The sequence below is a fragment of the Setaria italica genome, chromosome VIII (assembly GCF_000263155.2).
Source record: "Setaria italica strain Yugu1 chromosome VIII, Setaria_italica_v2.0, whole genome shotgun sequence".
NCBI lineage: Eukaryota > Viridiplantae > Streptophyta > Magnoliopsida > Poales > Poaceae > Setaria > Setaria italica.
The window spans coordinates 14,011,041-14,027,225 of NC_028457.1; the positions used below are offsets into that span (position 1 = coordinate 14,011,041).

Consider the following 16,185-nt stretch of genomic DNA (forward strand, 5'->3'; position numbering starts at 1 on the left):
GCTCTCTTTATTTTTCCTCTCTTTTTTAAAAGTTGCTAGTTGTACTTTTCTGGTTGTTTCTCCTTTCTTGCTAATAATGTCTATGTCAAATCTATTGCCTTGCTGTTTTTTTAAGAACTTTAGAAGCCGATAACATGTTCCTTCTTTAAGGATATTGTGATTAATGCTAACTGGTCGCTGGCCATGCCACATTTTAATCGCTAATCATCCTAAACGGTACAGAAGTTGAAGAGGAGGATGAACGTGGAGTCTTTTCGAGAAGACATTCTGACCCACAATTCTCCATCTGTACCTCTGCCACTGCATTCACATAGCACCACTATATGTAATCCCGTATGTACATGTCTTCAATCCTGAAACGGTTGCTCTATTGACGCCCTCTCATGGGCAGATAACGAACTTAGAAGAATTTAACCGACATGAGGACATGCTAGAGAAACATCAACTATGTGAGAAGGGAAGTAGGTAGCAGAAAAACAAATTAGGACATGCATATTACAAGAGACATGACCCTCTTGAAGTACATACTGGCGCAATGTGTGGCAACTTGCGTGAAACAGAATTGAAGCATTTTTGCCGCCTTTATGGCCACTCTACCTTCTACTCCCTCCGTCCCAAATTATAGATCGTTTTGGCTTTTCTAGATGCATGGATGTTTGTATGCACCTAAATATAGTGTATGTCTAGGTACATGAAATATCTATGAACCTAGAAAAACCAAAATGACCTACAATTTGAAACGGAGGGAGTAGTGTATTTTAATTTGTCCATCTTACTCTCATGTGGAGCTATGCCCCGAAGCACGAAGGCTCACACAACATGTCACTGTAGTGCATTGACAGAAAGGAGGCCCTCGAACTGGCAATTTGCGCCGCCATAATGGCAGGGAGGGGACGAACAGTGCTACAGAGAGCATCAGTGAAGTTTTGGAAGGCTACACGTACTCTCTCCATTCCAAATTGTAGGTCGTTTTAACTTTCTCTAGGTTTATGTATATTATTATGCATCTAGGCATATACTATATCTAGATGCATAATCTAGAAAAGCCAAAACGACCTACAATTTGGAATGGAGAGAGTAAATCATAAACTAACATTAAGAACAGGAGGAATCGGGAATTAGGCCCGGACTAGAATAAGCTACACCATATGTACCATTGCAAGCGTGGTTATTTGATCCTTCACAGCGAAGTAGGGGACAGGAATAGCCATTTATTTTGTGGTAAATTCGCTAACCAGCTTGCATTGGCTAACATGGAATTGCTCGTGCTAGTCCTGATACAGCTATACAGCATATATATACTCAGTCACAGGTCACAGGCTCACAGCGCCATCTCTCCTCCGAAGAGTTTAACATTAACTGTTTCACAACCGACACTGATGTTTCTCACCGGAGGCACATCGAAAGAAGAAAGTACTAGACCAACAAGAACCGTGCATATTTATTCGAAATATATCGGAATGTGAGGTATCAAGGAATCAGAAAGGAGTGCAAGCTCTAGAACTCACGAATACATGATAATATCAATTTTTTATTTTAATATGCAAAATTTCCTCTACCTAAAGTAACATTACTCTAGTGGTCCGGGAAAAAAATACAATGACTCAGAAACAAAGACACCCTTAGACAGACTAATGCCTAGCACTTGATATATTGGTCAAATCTGAAACATCATATGTTCAGAGGGGAACCGTAGGCTTTCCAATTCCATACGTAGTACAAAAAATGTTGAACTGAAGATATAATTTGGACTGCAACTTGAGGGGAACTGAGAAAACAGAGTATAGTACAAACCATACGTTCAGACAGCCTTCGATAAAAGTGCGACACTTCAGTTGCACAAATCTGCATCTTCATTCCGTTCAAAAAATAAATATTATTACATTTGAACAAAAGGCTACAGGAAAATTTGACTGTTCAAATTCAAACTCCATATGTTACATTTTACAACAATAAGACCATGTGCATAATTCAGAGTCTGGAGCCACCAGCTTCAAGAACAAATTGATCAGCATCATCAGCTATGTCAGTAGCAGCCCCATGCTGCTAGTGCCACAAAGTTTTCACTATACACCCTACCACGTTAAATCTGAATCAATCAGCTAGCAATGTGGACAAGTCTAATGGTTGACCCAATGTACGTAAAAATCAAGCAGCCTGCCATGCCTGCTTGAATTAGGTCTGCAGTGCTTCAGGGTGTACCCGTCCTGAAAAATGTGAGAACTCTATACAGAACATCCTTTTTAGAATGTGTCATGTCTTGGAGATACCTTCCACAAGAGAACTGCAGATGCTTGGTTCAGATTGCTGATGAATTGCAGGTAAAGCTACCAGTGGCCATTCCGGCCATCAACTGTAGTAGGTAGTTTGTTTGGTATGTATGGCTTTGGTTGCCCAGTTTGTCTCACATCAATCCTGTCAGCCTCACTTGTTTCGCCCTTGCAGGTAGGAATTCTTTTGGGGTATGAGCTTCTAGGTGAGACACCATTAGCTATTCGTCTCTGTTCATATTGGTCAGCAGCAGGTGATGCATAATTACCATAACGCTCTGCAGAACCAACCCCTCTAGCAGGCCTCGTAGCACCACCTGCTGCCATACAAAGTGTAACAAAATTAAGAATAGAGAATTACACTCTATTAAAAGAATAGAAAATGTCATTAGGCAAAAACAACTCGAAGATATATTAATATAGATAATCTATATTTTCCAACACACCAGCTAGGCACTATTGCCAGGCATCAACTTTCCAGAACAGCAGCAGTTAAACAAATTACCAACAAAAGTAGACAACAAATTGCACAAAGAATTGAAACAAATCCGTCGTGCAAGTCCAGCACACAGGCCATTATATCCCGTAAAGTTTAGCATGGTGACAAGCTCAGGATGACCTGAAAGGGACGATCCAATCATCCAAATGGGCCAAAGCAAGAATTGAGGTGGGTACAGTGCTAAAATTTTATTCCAGAAGAAAATATCTGACCCTGCCAAAAGGTCACCAGCAGTGACCCAAAATTTCAAGAGCATTATAGAACAGAACATTCAAATTCAAAACTGATGAATAAAAAGGTAAACCAAAAAAGTAGTCCCCAAAGTTCAAATATAAGACAAATTCTGTATGGCGGGCCCATGAGCCCACATCTGTACATGTTGCAGGCACAAATTATTTTTTGGAATTTAAACAAATATGATTCTTTGGGAATGACCATGTTCAAAATGTCATATTGATGAAGTATAATTTACACGCAAACATGGCCCATTTGCACAACACCAGGGAATAAGCCATGTGCAAATTAGCAAATCAATGACTACCTAATGAACCAAACACATGATGCTAGGTAGGAATTTATTGCAGAATCTGTCACTAAATCTGCTGGGAGTTTTTGAAAACAATATTGAGCTATAGCAATATGCAAACAGCATGTCGTAGGTTGCAAGCGCTAACCTTGAGGAACTCTATTTGCACCAACAGAGGAAGAATCTAGCTGTGCTCTCCGTGCATCATCTCTGATTACACACTTTGAAAGATCCTCCGTGACATTGGTTGTGCTTTGGGTTCGGTTATCCGAGTATAACACGCTAGGCCTGTTTATGCATGAGTGCTAAGTATTAAGAAAACATGCACTCAGTCAAATGTTATCTTTCCATTTAATTTAAGCCCACAAAATGGAAATCTTACCTTGGTAGAGAGTTATGTTGCCTTTCAGGTGGAGCTGCTGTTGATCCCTTTGCATAATGTTCTTCAAGATATGCAAATTGCTTCTTAAAATGATCCACGGCACTGCAAGAATAATAGTGCAATTGAGCTTTGTACAAGCACGCAGCAGAGTGCAGTTCAACCAACCATTATCCCTCCCACTAGGACACAACAAAAGACAGTGGTTGTTCATTTTTCCTTTTTGACTTCAAATCTAGTCTGATCTTTTTTGTTACTATCCAAGTAAATTGAGTTTGAAACTGTATGCATGGTTAAAAAAAACATGTTCTGTACATTTTCTTAAAAATAGAAGGAAATAAAGTGTTTCCATGATCAACTCAAGTGTGCATTTTCCTTTACACTAAAATGACTTATCCACATTTCATTAGCATGCAAAACAGTTAACTGTCACTGTGCCATACTAATACTTATCAACTATTTAAACAATTGTAGCAAGATAAAAAAAATGCATAGAATGTTTGACACAGAACTAGAGAACCTAAATTTATATCAAAATAAATGTCTCAGGAATTACACTAGGAACTTAAGTCAAATGTTTTGAAGTAATGAGAAAAGACTCCATGACAACACACCTTGGGTACATGAAACCAGTTGACTCAGTCCCCTCAAGGAATTCTCTCAACATATTAGGATGATACTCCAGAATTTCTCTGTAGATGAGTTCCCTGATATCTTCTTTTGTAATCCTCCGCCTCTCAAACTCAAATTCCAGCTTCATGACCGGCTGTGCGGCTGGTTCTCTATCCACATTAGCTATGTTCTTGAAATACGGGTCAGCAAGGGCCTGAACATGTAAGGTGAATCAGCTATTGTCTTAACATTCAGGACAGATGATGCTACTTGCTAGTACAAATAAGAAGAATAAAAAATATACCTCCTCCGCACTTGGCCGATCTTTTGGATCAAAAGCTAGCATCCTCTCCAATAAACGTAATGCAAGTGGATCTGCATTTGGAAATTTATGAGTAAACGGTATAGGCTTTTTCCGCCTCATGCTGCTCAGGTAGCGCTTTGCCTTCTCGTTTCGAATCTGTTTCACAAAGAGTACATGTAGCTAAAATCATTAGAAAGTAATTCACAACTAATGACTCCTTTATACGTGAAATAATACCCACCCTAGAGATTGCTTCAGGAGATGGTGTACCCAGGAGATCTGTAATTATATCAAGTTGATGTACAACATTTTTCCCAGGGAAGAGAGGTTTTCCAGTTAAAAGCTCTGCAAATATACAGCCGATGCTCCATATATCTATTGCTGGAGTGTACTGCAACAATTCAAAACATATAATGTTCGAATGCTCCAGATAATCTACAGCACACAAACATGTGTAAAAGCTAAACTATCCAGCATCCCATTATATGCACAGAGAAATAACACCACCACCACCAGAATAGTCTTTTATTCTAACAAGAGTCACCAAAAAAATAACTGGCTAGAAAAGAGGCATTAGTAATAGTAATAATAGAAGTATTAATAATATTTAAACAGGGAAGTATGTGAGAAAAATTAATGTGCTTTGATCAAATAACAGCATACACCACTACAAATTTAAGTGGTACAAAGTGTGCAACATGTACAAGATTATATTTTATAGGCTTACAGCATAGTCAATGTATACAAGTACATCAAGTAGAACAAAAAAATTATGAAATTTAGAGCTCCTACAGGATCCTATTAATGTTCACCTGATTAACAGTACCAAAATAGATTACCTCAAGAAAAATGAAGGAAAAAATCAATGACATTCAAGTAAATGTGAGGACTTATATCAGTTAGAAGATCATTAACCTTGGAGAAAAAAGATCCACACAGCTCAGGTGCTCGGTACCATCTTGTTGCAACATAATCCTAAAAACAAAGCAACCAACAGAAAATGTTGAAAAGATGTGCAGGTATTGTATGCATTTTTGTTGGTCAGGGTTGAGATTGTTTTGTACCGTCCAGAAGATGGCAGTCGGAGTATCACTGAAAGCTACTCTTGCAAGTCCAAAATCACATATTTTGAGCTTGCAATCAGCATTCGCCAAAATATTTTTGGGCTTTAGGTCTCTGTGGAACACATTTGCTGTCAAAAAACAACGAGTTAAATACATTGTATTGATATTCACACTTATGACCAGAATAAGACAATGGTGCCATCTATAAAAGAATTTTGCCTTTCTGTTTTCTACTTTTATACCGCATTTAATTTTACAGCCTCCTTCGTAATAAAAAAATTTATCATTTGTTTGTACAAGTTGACTATTTCAACTAGAAAAGTATAACTTATGAAGGACTTTCATCTGAGACAACGAGATGACAATATACCTATTATTGTTGCAAGTCACTTATTTCTTAGCATAATAAAATAATTGGATTCATATGCGACAACCTATGGCTGATTGTTAGAAGAGGACTGCTTTACCCACCAGTTATCTTGTCGATCTGTCGATTGTGATGCAAAACTCAATCTGGAGCTACTGTTTTTTGATTTGGTTGGTAGCAGGAAAGGGTGGAAAAGACTGATGGCCCTTTGTGCGTCAGTTTTGGCCAGTGGTGGGTCTTACAGTAGATGGCTTAAACCTGGTGTTTTCTATTTCAAGACTCTTGTAATTTCGTTGCTTGCTAGTAATGACATTCCAGCTCACCCATAGTGGAAAAAAAAGGTTTGTATGACTCCATTACAACCATGTGCATGAATCCCATTGATTCATAAGTTAGTAACTACACATGTGATCTGAATCCTATATTCCCTGAAGAGTTATACAATCATGTTGCGTGTATAGCAAGGCTCATCTCAAGCATCCTTCTCATGGGAAATCTATTAAAATGACTGTATCTCTGCAACAAATTATAGGGTCTTAACTCTTAAGAGGAATAGTTTACCCAGTATTAAAAATAAAAGGTGCCAAACATATCCAGACAATCTATTTTTATCCTCGTATTAAAATATAATCAAATTCTAGAAGCAACAGAACAACACGTGCTGTGGGCAAAGTGTAGCTATAGGTAACTGGGGATAGAGGAACAAATCCTCAGGGTTTTGGTGGGGTAATGGTAGAGCGAAAGATTGCAAAGAGGGTGCAGATGCACTTGACAGATAGCTTCTTGACTCCTTCAACAGAGCCTGACCCCATATAGGAGATAGGGCCTAAAAATGAAAAATAACTGTTTGGTAAGTAATCAATCTTATCCAAACAAATTACATAAAGAGATCTTTAGCACCTAAATTTGGCTGGCTAGGGTCGAATGCTCCCTGCATGGGCACCAGCTATACTCGGAACCCCACCATGAGAACCTGATTGAGATGACGAAGTAATAAGAAAAATATCAAATTCCTGCAGGCAACGCAGAAGCTTGATTTGCTCCATAATGCAAAATCTTATTTCATTTCCAGACAGTGAGATGGCTTGACATTTATCGAGCTATCAAAACAAAAAAAAACAGAGAGAGAGAGAAAGAAGCTGCCATAGCCTCATTTTTTAAGAAAAAGATACCATAGCCTCCTTACTACGAGGATGCTGCTAGGCCCTGTCACAATCGTCCGAATGGGATCTACGTCGCTCTCATGGTGCAGCGATAATTAGGTATGCCAATAACTCTCTCTGGACTCTAAACTGTACGAGACGCACTAACACACAAATATTAATTGCAGTGACCAATCAAAATGATAAAAGAAAAGGTAAAAGAGAACAAAGTGTAGTTTTCCAGTGCCAGGTAGTTAGTCCAGCTAATTATATATATTTTCTAAAACTTTCTATTCCATTACTCCACAAAGAACCATGGGTATGTAGGCACGTTCCACCTGGAACAGTGAACACAATACCTAATTAGGAGCAAAATCTTTTTTCCTAAAACTGTCCTTTTAGCATGTGGGGAGGAAAAAGATTATACAAAAAATTGCATTCATCTAAAAGCCTAAAAATTATTGATGACAGATGACCATTCAAATGTATCCCTTGAAGCAAAACGGTTACAATATGGAGGAAAAAAAAGAATTACATATGACAAACTTATTACCTGTATGTATGTATTTCAATCCTCGAAGTAACTGATACAGGAAAAATTGATAGTGTTCTGGAGTCAAGTCATCATTAGCCTTTATAACTTGGTGCAAATCAGACTCCATGAGTTCAAACACAACATATATATCCTTGAATTCCCTCCTTGATGGAGGAAGTAAAATGTGTTTTATTTCTACAATATCCGGATGTCGCAGGAGCCGAAGCAGCTTGATCTCCCGAAGTATCCGTGTTGCATCAGACACATGTTCAAAGATGTCATTTATCTTCTTTATTGCAACTTTTTCACCAGTGTGAGTATCCAAAGCAGAGCAAACCACACCATAACTCCCTTTTCCTATGACCTCTTCTATCTTGTATCTGTTTCCCTCACCATACTCAGTGAAAAAATCCATTCAGGGGATGCCTGCATCACACAAGATAGTGAATCAATGAGCTTCAACAATGTTGTTCCCAGAGTCATTCTAGATTAATGATGCATAAATACCTGCAGATAAGCTAAAAAAAGGAGAAAGAAACCACAGCGCCACTAAGGATCTTAAGATATTTCTTTATTGCAAGCTTATAAATGACAATGTCCCTTTCTTAGACCTAAGACTGTTTGGTTGGACCATGTAAACGCAAATGTAAAGGGAATGGAAAAGTAGTGCTAGCAAATAAGGTTTGAGCTGACTATTGATTTGTTTGGATAGACCAAGTAAACGCAAACGGAAAGGGAATGGGAAACCAGTGCTAACAAAAGCAGTTTGAGCTGACTATTGATTTGTTTGGATGGACTCTGTAATGGTTACAAAGTGAGAATGAGCAAATAGCACAGCAGTGTAAGCAACCCTAAAGCTTTGACGGAAAAGTAAATCAATGATTTGCATCAATTTGGTGTAAAGGCACGAACTTTCTCAAACCAAAAGCAAAAAATCAAGACGAATCTCCTGTGAACAACAAGAATTTCAAATCCAATGCTGCAAGAAGGGGAAATTGACTCATCCCTGGATGAACTGTGGAACTGAGATGGCCCTGCCTTCCCTCATAACACTGATTGTCGTCGCCCAACTGGACAAGGACAAGGCACGAGGCCGACATGGGGGGGCATGACTGTTGAATGGAAGGGGAGGATGGAAACAACAAGAACAGAGGTAATTTTATTCTGATTACGTGCAGCACCAGCTGAATGGAATTTTTACAACACTGTTATACAATTACATGGGATCCCATTACAGCCCTACCAAAACAAACAAGATTTAACATAATCAGTCAGTGTTGCAACAAAAACAAACAATATTTAATCAGTTTCTGTCTTTTATGGCTATGTGTAAAATTTCAACAAATAATGTGCAACGAAAATTGGTTCAGCAATCAGCATTGACAGACGACAAATATCTATATATACCATTTTGGTTCAGCACATATCAAGAAAGTAGATCCAAACAACCAATCAGCTGCTGATAGAAATACCAACAAACAGAAATTATGATAATTCTATAGCCATATGCATTGAAGTTCAAGGTTCAACAATGATCCTTCCAGCCACCAAAAGCAAGTCGTCAACCTCACTGGAGATACAGAAATAACAGAAGGCCAGGGTCAACGATGCGGAGTACCCATTGAACTTTCAAGGGAGCTGGACGGATAATAATAGACAGCAATTCAACAACCAATCAAGGGATCCAGGCTTAAGCCCCCTGCCCAAAGGACTGATCCTTGCGGAGCATACAACCAAAGACATACAGATCCTACATATTGAAAAAGGCATATATGCCTATCGAAGAGTCAAGTGGACACGGGCGAACTAAGGATCCTAAAGCTGAAACCCCAAAATCTGGGGGGAAAAAAGAAAACTGCATCCGGAGCTCGACGGTGTCAGTCAATGTCGATCTAGTGCGCCTAAGAGCAGCAAGAACCCAATCAACGGATACAGCCAGATTAGTTACCCGGCACGAACACGCAACACAGTAAGAATTGGGGAGAAAGAAAGATTTGGTTTTGGTTTGTACTATTCTTCTCAAAACCAAATCTTGGAACACGGCGCTCCATCCAAGGAAGCAGGACTAGTGGGATTACTAACCAGGAGAAGAGGTGGGGGCACCAATCCACGTCCGCAAGGGAGGGCCAGCGCTGTGGCGGCTGCGGAAGGGTAAGCGGACTGAGGATGCGGCGGCGGAGGATCCAGCTGAGGGGTGGGAGGACGAGGGACGGTTGCCTCGTGCTCGCAGTCGGCAGCTTTGCGGTTTTTCCCTTTCTTTTCTTTTCTTTTTTTCCTACATTTGTCTAGATTTTGGACTTATTGAGCCATGCGTGTTGGGAGCTGGAAAGGCCGGCGGACTGTGAGCGGCCCATGCTCATCCGATTGCACTTGCTTTAGCTTTCGTTTATAACATGATTCCTGCGTGCAAAAAAAAGCATAATAGTGTGTGGAGACTTTGGTTACGTGTTGCCGACTATGGGGGTGTCGTATGTTTGGACACTAATTAGGAGTATTAAACGTAGTTTAATTACAAAACTAATTGCACAACCCCTAGGCTAAATCGTGAGACGAATCTATTAAGCCTAATTAGTCCATGATTTGACAATGTGGTGCTACAGTAACCATTCGCTAATGATGGATTAATTAGGTTTAATAGATTCGTCTCGTGATTTAGCCTAGGGGTTCTGCTATTAGTTTTGTAATTAGCTCATGTTTAATCCTCCTAATTAGCATCCGAACATCCGACGTGATAGGGCTAAAGTTTAGCCCTTGGTATCCAAACACCCCCTATATAAATGCATTCTGGATTGCACATGAATGTCATAGATCATAGATGGAAGCCATACAACATGGCCAATATGCTAAGCGGGAGTGAGTCTACCTCAACTAGTAAGGATGGAAAGTTTGGTTATACACTCTAACTATCCGGGTTCGAGTTTCCTCTAACTCGAATTTGAATGCTTTATTTCTTTTTCTTAATGAAAAATCACCTAACTCCTCCTAAGTTAATCTAATGGTCAACATGCTAGGGGAAAAATCGAATATATATGTTGAAGTTGCAGGTATGGAACAGTAGTCTTATGTAGGTTTGGTTTTTCAAATTTCACTTAAAAATATAAGAGAAAGAATGGATAAATCACGTTTTTTCTCTTGCAGATTAGAGCGAATTGCCGAATAGTTGTCCTATTTCTGTCGTGGTATGCTGATGCTGTGTATATTAGTATGTTTTGACTTTATGGTGCTTGTTGATGGTCGCTAAGTATCAAATATGACCGTCAATATGCTCAAGAGTAAAGGAGGATTGGCATTTCTTACATGCATATTTAGTTAAGAATAATGTAGTTCCACTTGTCCTTTAAGAATATTTGGTTGTAGGTGAATAATCATAAAAGTGAGGAGAAAGCACACTCTAAGGAGCAAGAAACACAACTCTAAACAATTAAAGGTTGCCACGTGTGCATCCCATAGATTGAAGGGCCCACAAACTACCACAACCGCCTCAATCCACCAGATAACATACACAACTGCCATTGGAACCCACTAGGTAGTCACCCGGAGAAAGGCGGTTGCGAGGTGGGCCCACAGGGGGTCGGCTGGTTCGGCTGACCCGCCCTTGGCTCCTCTCGTCCCTAACTGACACGTGGTGATGGTTGACAGGACCCCTATGTCAGTTATGGGATATTCCCATGAGATTCCCTGGCAGAACCGCCTCCGAACTCCTATAAATAGAGAGGCACCCCCTCCATTCTTAGACACACCACAAGTTGAATCACTCTCTCCTTCTTAGTTTCCATGTTAGTGGAGTTAGGTTAGAGTAGCTCTACTTCGGGGTTCCAGGTATCCTTGGAGTTTAGGGTATGGCTTTTGTATCTTAGATTCCTAGGTTGATTTTATTCTATTCTATGGTGTTGTGCTAGGCTTATACGCTCGTATGCTACCCATATACCCTTGCTATCATAGTATAGACGTATATACTCTCATGTGTACTTTTAGACCATGCTTCAGTACATACTCTGTGTGCATATATACCATGTATAGCTTAGTTGACCTATGCTACAACATCGGTTCAATGGCCATGTTTATGGTGGCTTCAGTCTTTGTCACAATAGCTTAGGATGGCTAGAGTGTTGTTAACAATGCAAGCATGGTGCTTGGATTGCTTAGCTTCATTGGATATGAGTTTACCCCATGGGCTTCTAGGGGTAGCCGGCAGGTGGTGACAGCCCCGTCCGTCCTTTGTAATTCCCCATGTTTGGGAAGTTCAAAAATTAGCAGTAACTTTACCGGGCAGAACCGGTACGGGTATTGTCTTCCCATGTGTGCCTGGGTGCATAGGCTTGTGTCCTATACAATGTGAATGTATGTTATTCTTGTATGATCTGTGAAGTATGTAGGAAGTACATATGAACCTAGATCTAACTCTTAGTCCTTCTCCCTAACTTAGTTACCTTGAGATGATTCTTGTATTTGTTATACTACCCTTCTATCATTATCTTACCCCTGCCTTGAGTAGTGTCTCTATCCATCTTATGATATAATCATATGCATAGTAAACTCTTTTGACTTAGCCGCCTTCCTTTGGTAAATATGATACCGTTGGGAATACTGTTGGGTGAAATGCTACAACAGTATATCCGTGCGCTTGCGGATTTATTCGTGATCGTTAAATATACCAACAAGCATTTCTGGCGCCGCTGCCGGGGAAGGCACTGGTTAAAAGTTTTTATGTTTATATTCATAGTTGATAGTGATTGTCTTCTCTGTCTTTGATGTGAAGACATGTAGTGTATGACTGGTTTCGACTTGCCGACAAATTTCACCGAGAATCCAGAGTCACTTGTGAGAAGGGTACGATCTCGTGTCGTTCCTCCTCACATTACTCTCTCAGCAATCAACCTAGCTTCCTTTGCACCATCTACATCAAACGCGATGGCCCAAAAGATTCTTCATGAGTACTCCACTCCCTCAACCTCTCAGGTGCTGAAAGGCCCTAAGGTGGAGATGGGGAACATGAGCTTTCGAGATCAAGGTGGGTCTCATTACCATGGTGCAGGCTAGCCCATTCTGTGTGAAAGCTAATGAGGACGCAAGCGCCGATCTGCAACAGTTTCTAGAGCTTTGCTTTCACCATCAGAGGGGTGAGTGAAGATGCTATTCATCTCTGACTGTTCCCCTTCTCTCTCCTTGGGAAAGCGAAGCAATGGTTCTATGCAAGCCGCACAGAGTGAATACATGGGATAAATGCTCTGCAGCGTTTCTAGCGAAGTTCTTTCTGATGGGCAAAACCACCGCCCTTCGTGGAAGGATTTTGAGTTTCTAGCAAGTAGCCTCTGAGTCAGTTCCCAAGGCATGGGAAAGGCTTCAGGAGTACATCCTAGCCTATCCTCACCACAGGATGGATAAGTGGCTCATTCTTCAGAATTTCTACAACGGGTTGACCCGACATCCCGGGGCCATGTTAATGCTGCTGCTGGAGGAGCCTTCTCTCACTAACTATTATTGCTGCTACAAATTTGATCAAGAAGATGCTCTCTAATCAAGGGTGGAGCGATGAGCGACTCCAGCCCCATCTGAAAGGTATGTTTACCGTCAAGGAAGTGGACATGCTTACCGCCAAGATGGACCTCTTTATGAATTGATTGGATGACTACACCAAGGAAAAAGCTACCGTGTCCAATGATGTCCAAGCCTTGGATTCTCACATGATGTGTGAGGTTTGTGGTAACACTGGACACTCAGGGAATAACTATCCCGAAACTCAGGAGGATGTATTGTACATGAACGACAACAACAACAACTATCGTCCACAAGGAGGCCAAGGGTGGAATCAACAACGCCCCAGGGCTCCACCCGTCGAGTACTACCTCGACGATGACAATGATACGACGATCGATGGCTTTACCACCTTCACCCCACGCCTCAGGGCTATCGATTGGCCGGCCACATTCAAGCTAACTATCAACGAAAAGTACGATGGTCGCTTCGACCCCACCATTTGGCTCAAGACGTACAGTACCATGGTGAAAGCCGCCAACGGCACTTACGATCAGATGGCAGCCTACTTCCCGGTGGTGATGGGTCTCGCTCTGCTCCTGTCGCTGGATAACCTGCCTGCGAATAGCATCAATAGTTGGGGTCAGCTCGCTAGAGCTCTCACCCAGAATTACTAGGCTACCTATAGCCGACCTAGAAACAGGGAGAAACTTGGCCAAGTCCACCAAAGGATGGGCGAAACTATTCGAGAGTATGTCAACTGCTTCTTCGAGAACCGCAATTGGCTGGCTAGCATTGAAGACCGTGACATCATCTGGTATTTCTGCTCCAACTTAACGAACCGCCCCATATTCTACAAGTTGTATGAAGCTGCCCCTAAGACGGTCGGGTAAATGATGGAAGTTATCAACAAACAGGAAGACATAGAGGAGGAGGCAAAAGTACAGTTCCAGGGCATCAAGCACCGCTAGAGCAATGACTACGATTAGCCGATCCATGATGAACAACAAGCGCGACCGGAATCCTGACTTCAAAAAAGGGCCCTGAGGTCCTCGCTGTTGAAGGTGACCTAGCCAGACCGACCTCCTTCGTCCGGGAAGAATTTGACGAAACCCTCAGCGCTCCATGCCCATTCCACAAGGACACATGTCATAATCTTCGGGACTACACAGTCCTCAAGAAAGAGCTCGGTGCCCTGGTGGAGTACAAGCGACCCCGCCGCAATGACTACTGTCAAGTCGACAACAGGCGCGACTATTGCCGCTGTGATAATGGCAACGACCGCGACGATCGCCACTGTGACGACCACTACAACGACGACCGCGACCGCTGCTGTGATGACTATGATGACCACGACGATCGCGACGACTGTGATGACCAGCACCAAGAGGAGTGCGCGACCAGCAGCACCCAAACACCCAACGCCCCGTTGCCGACCAGAATGAGGAGTTCCAGTGACCGGAGCGGCAGGTCAACATCATCGTGGGCGGTTCCAGCGCTTTCTATAGCAACCGTAAGCAGAAGCTGCGTCAACAAGAGGTGCACTTTATCTCCGTGCAACCAGTTCAATATCTGCGTTGGTCAGAGCAATCCATAACCTTCTCTAGGCAAGATCACTAGGTCCACATCCCAGATCCCGGGTCCTACCTGCTGGTGGTCTGCCCGACCATATACCGGGCCATACTCCCCAAGGTGTTGATCGACGGTGGCAGCGGCCTCAACATCGTCTTCACCGAGACCTTGAAGCGAATGGACTTCAACTTTGAGCGTCTCCAGCCCTATAAAGAACCTTTCTACAACATCATCCCCAGCAAAGGATCCTGTCTGATTGGCCAAGTTGTTTTGCCGGTCAACCTTGGCACGCAAACTAACTACCGCACGGAGTACCTCACATTTGAGGTGGCGAACTTTAAGACTTCGTACCATGCCATCCTTGGCAGACCCATACTGGCGAGGTTTATGGCGATCCCGCATCATACCTACCTCGTCCTCAAGATGACAGCCCCAAAAAGAGTCCTCTACGTCTGGCGATGTCGAGACATCATACAAGTGCGACACCGAGGTAGTTCAGCTCATAGAAGCCCTAGAGTACTCAGCCAAGACCACCACCATGGTAGCCGAGGCCCAGAAGATGGACAAGGATCAACTCACGATCCCAGAGACGGAGTCGATGCCCACAGTGCTGCAGCCCAACCCCAAGGTCAAGAAAATTTTCCTCGGTCTAGAAGACCCGACCAAGACAGCCCTCATAGGGGCCGACCTCTCTGAGAAATAGGAACTCGCGCTCACCAGTTTCCTCTGGGAAAACTCGAACATATTCACATGGAAGCCATCTGATATGCCTAGTGTCCCTAGGGAGCTGGCTAAGCACTCCTTGGAGTTGAGCAAGACTGCACGGCCGATCAAGCAAAAGCTTCGCCGCTTCGCCCAAGATCGCAAGGATGCCATTAGGGTAAAATTAAATAAGCTCCTAGCCGCCAGATTCATCCGTGAATGTAAACATCCTGACTGGTTAGCAAATCTAGTTCTTGTAAGAAAGAAAACCGGTGAATGGAGAATGTGTATCGATTACACTGACCTCAACAAGCATTGCCCTAAGGACCCTTATCTCTTCCGCGCATCGACCAGGTCGTAGACTCTATGGCTGGGAGCATCCTGCTCTGCTTCCTCGACTACTACTCGGGCTATCACCAGATCACCCTTGATCCTGTCAACCAAGATAAGACAGCGTTCATAACGCCCTTTGGCATCTACTGCTACAACACCATGACCTTCGGGTTTAAAAACACCGGCGCCACCTACTAGAAGGCAATCCAGGGTTGCCTCATGATGCAGCTGCACAGGAACGTCAAGGCCTACGTCGACGATGTAGTTGTGAAGACCAAGGATGAGGAAAGCTTCATAGCCAACCTCGTAGAGATCTTCAACAGCCTCCGAGCTTATCGTTGAAAACTCAATCCGAGCAAGTGTGTCTTCGGTGTCCCGTCTGGAAAGCTCCTGGGCTTCATGGTC

The 16,185-nt window shown here is 42.3% G+C and overlaps 1 protein-coding gene across 4 annotated transcripts; it reads right to left on the bottom strand.

Moving 5' to 3' along the window:
- Window positions 1-1,811: 1,811 nt before the first annotated feature.
- Window positions 1,812-9,991, bottom strand: LOC101780633 (mitogen-activated protein kinase 14). 4 transcript variants are annotated; one of them, XM_012848541.3, is made up of 10 exons: window positions 9,781-9,988; window positions 7,717-8,124; window positions 5,655-5,782; window positions 5,506-5,565; window positions 4,832-4,981; window positions 4,591-4,746; window positions 4,289-4,500; window positions 3,678-3,779; window positions 3,444-3,583; window positions 1,812-2,587 (listed from the first exon to the last, which is right to left on the bottom strand). In XM_012848541.3, exons 2-10 carry the CDS (start codon window positions 8,111-8,113, stop codon window positions 2,328-2,330), a joined length of 1,605 nt encoding a protein of 534 aa, XP_012703995.1. In that variant the 5' UTR covers window positions 8,114-8,124; window positions 9,781-9,988; the 3' UTR covers window positions 1,812-2,327. The 4 variants fall into 4 exon arrangements, with proteins under 4 accessions (XP_012703995.1, XP_004979152.1, XP_004979154.1 ...); XM_004979095.3 differs by having other exon boundaries at window positions 1,812-2,590; XM_004979097.3 differs by lacking the exon at window positions 9,781-9,988 and adding an exon at window positions 6,922-6,994 and having other exon boundaries at window positions 1,812-2,590; window positions 7,717-7,935.
- Between the last annotated feature and the right edge of the window lie 6,194 nt (window positions 9,992-16,185).